Source organism: Trypanosoma conorhini (assembly GCF_003719485.1).
Source record: "Trypanosoma conorhini strain 025E chromosome Unknown Tco_14.4_contig_01399, whole genome shotgun sequence".
Lineage (NCBI taxonomy): Eukaryota > Euglenozoa > Kinetoplastea > Trypanosomatida > Trypanosomatidae > Trypanosoma > Trypanosoma conorhini.
In genome coordinates, this window is record NW_021705503.1 from 1 (window position 1) to 2,508 (window position 2,508).

A 2,508-nucleotide genomic window follows, 5' to 3' on the forward strand; every position below is an offset into this window, starting at 1 on the left:
GGGCGAACAGGAGCAGCAGAGGGAGGAGGACAACGACGACAAGGACAAGAAGACACGGCGCCGCCGCAGAGGGCCGCAAGCCCAGCTGCGCACAGCAGCCGCGCCGCCCCCAACACACCGCCATAACCGCTGCTGCCCTGCAACTGTCTTGCTGTGTAGCCTGTGGATTCCTACAGCAAAGAAATGGAAAGCGGGAGAAGGGGGAAAGGCAGACACGGTGCACAGGAGGCGGCGGAGGAGAAAAGGAGAGAAGTGGGCGCCAGTGGGAGCGCACGACCCAACAGCAGCCGGCTCAGTAGTGCCAACAAAGTTGACTGGGACAGCCGGGAAGCCGCTGCGCCGCATCCGTGACGCCTTCGACGGACTTTACCGCACGAAGTTGCCCGGCTGCCCCCCCCCCCCTAGAGCACATTCAGCGGGCAAGACATTCGCGGCCGGGTGCGCCGAGGCCAATCGGCATGCGGCAGGCAAAGGATAGGCACGTGTCGTGACGAAAGAGGAGAGGCGGGGGTCTTGTCTTAACTCTTGCGGCTTTCACACGGACAGATACACGCCGTGTTGCGTTGTGCAGCGGGGGCACATTCCACAAACATCAGTGAAGCAGCCGGTGACCGCATCAGGGAAGTTGCCACCAACTGCCCCGGCGGGGCGACGGAGCCGTCGGCGCGCAGCGTGGCCGGCGACGCGGCGATGCGGCGTGCACGAAGGCGTCCCGCGGAGGAAGCGAAACGCCGGGCAGCACTGCGCCGCGGTGCCTCCTGCCGCCGCGCGCGGCCACGCACAATCGGCGCCGCCCCCACACCGCGCCAAACGGCGTCAGGCGAAGAGCGGCCGCGCGCGAGCGACCACCGCGACGACGGCGCTGAGGGCCCCGGCGCTGTCAGAGCCGAGCGGGAGCCACGCTGGCCGCCCACGGCCGGCGGCCGAGCTTGCCCTCGCGCGGCGGCGCAATTCCCCCTGCAGCCCCTCGACGTTTGGTCGCAGGCGTCCCACGCGGCGCCAGAGGGAAACCCGCCGCGGGAGTAACGGCTGCCGGCGGAGTGGCGCGGGAAAACAACGCGCCGCCATCCACGCAGCGGGGCACACGCACAGACGCCGCCGCGGCGCGCAGGCCCCACTGCCATGCAGGAAAAAAAAAACTCGGGCGGAGTGGGAGGAGGGCGCCCGGCCACGCGGTGCCACGCGCGACCCAGAGACGCCGCGACGCGCCCCGCCGGCACGGGGGAAGGCCTCGGCCCCCGCCCGCGGGGAGGCGCAAGTGGGGGCGGCGCGCCATTGCCGCACAACCACAACTGGCTCCGAAGTGAATGCGCCGCGGGAAGCGGAGCCAGCCAAGGCGGGGAGATTGAGGGGGGAGGCCACACACACGCACACACAACCAGGCACAGCGCGGCGGCTCACAAATCCCTTTCGACTCCTTCCTCAGGGTTGCCATTCCCCATCCGCACACGTCTAGCCTCATCCCGCCCCTAAACGGACGCCGTCAGCCTCACTTTCGTCGCCGTGCAAAGAAGTGGAGGCCGGGTCCGAGCGCCCTTGCCGGAGCCGTCCCCAAAGATGTGTTAGGAGCGGAGCGGCCGCAACGCATGCTCTTCCAGACGCATTCCGCCGTGTCAGAGCCCCAGTTTGAAACCGAGGCAAAGCAAAGTAAACTAAAAAGCCGATGCCGCTCCCTCCTCCGACGCACTGGCGGCATCACCCGCATCTTCGTTGCAGGGCGAGGACCGACCAGGACTTGGCTGGGCCGCACTGGGACCGAGCCAGCCGTTTGCTAAAGTAGGGGTCGGGCCACCCGATCCCTCCAGGCCGCATTTGGCTCGTCCGGCCGCGAAGGCCGCAGAGGGTGCGCCCCGGCGTGCCCCCTCGCACAAGCTGCTTCTCAACAACCACGGCGTGGCTCTCCACCTTGGCCCGCCCCTGCCGCGGAATCTGCCAGCGTGCGCGCCTGGCGGCAAAAGGCTGAGGGGCAGTGCGGGCGCCCGCGTCGTCCCGGGAGTGAAGCGCACCCACGCGACAGCGAAAGGCGCCATCGCGGCGACAGGCCGCCGCCGCAACAGCCGGGAGCGCCCGCGCACCCGCCAGGGCCGCAGAGCAGCAGCCGAGTCGCCCGCAGTGCGGCGGCCGTGCTCCCACAGAAGTGCGTCCCGGGGGCAGCCGCACATCGCCGCGGCCATAGCGCGGGCAACGCCGGAAGACACGCTGCGGGCGCGGGGCCACCGTCGCGCTCCGCAGAAACTCCGCCCCTCTTCGGCGCAGCGCGAGGGGGCGGGGTGAGAAGGAAGGCAGGAAGGAAAGAGGAGGCGCAATTAAACAGACCGGCACAACACTCGCGCGGACGGCGGCAACGGCGGAGGCGCCGAGCGAAGGAGGGGAACGGCCGGCGCTCGGAGAAGCGCCCATGGAAATGCGAGCAGCGAACGCAAACACGCAGCAGCAGGGGGAAAAAAGAAAAAAAAGAAGGACGAAAGCGATGGGGCGCGCGGAAGGGGCACGGGGGTCCGGCAGCAA

General features: G+C 69.2%; 3 protein-coding genes across 3 annotated transcripts; 1 reads left to right on the forward strand and 2 right to left on the reverse strand.

Annotated features, from left to right (window-relative positions):
* On the forward strand, positions 1-478 carry Tco025E_09990 (uncharacterized protein; the record flags this gene model as incomplete). Its single annotated transcript, XM_029376784.1, has 1 exon — positions 1-478. A coding segment is annotated over one exon (478 nt), but the record flags the coding sequence as incomplete, so codon positions are not given.
* Positions 479-518: 40 nt separating this feature from the next.
* Tco025E_09991 (uncharacterized protein) lies at positions 519-1,124 on the reverse strand (the record flags this gene model as incomplete). The annotated part of the gene is made up of 1 exon (XM_029376785.1): positions 519-1,124. The coding sequence occupies one exon, from the start codon at positions 1,122-1,124 to the stop codon at positions 519-521; it is 606 nt and encodes a 201-aa protein (XP_029223086.1).
* Positions 1,125-1,695: 571 nt separating this feature from the next.
* Positions 1,696-2,400, reverse strand: Tco025E_09992 (uncharacterized protein; the record flags this gene model as incomplete). Its single annotated transcript, XM_029376786.1, has 1 exon — positions 1,696-2,400. The coding sequence occupies one exon, from the start codon at positions 2,398-2,400 to the stop codon at positions 1,696-1,698; it is 705 nt and encodes a 234-aa protein (XP_029223087.1).
* Between the last annotated feature and the right edge of the window lie 108 nt (positions 2,401-2,508).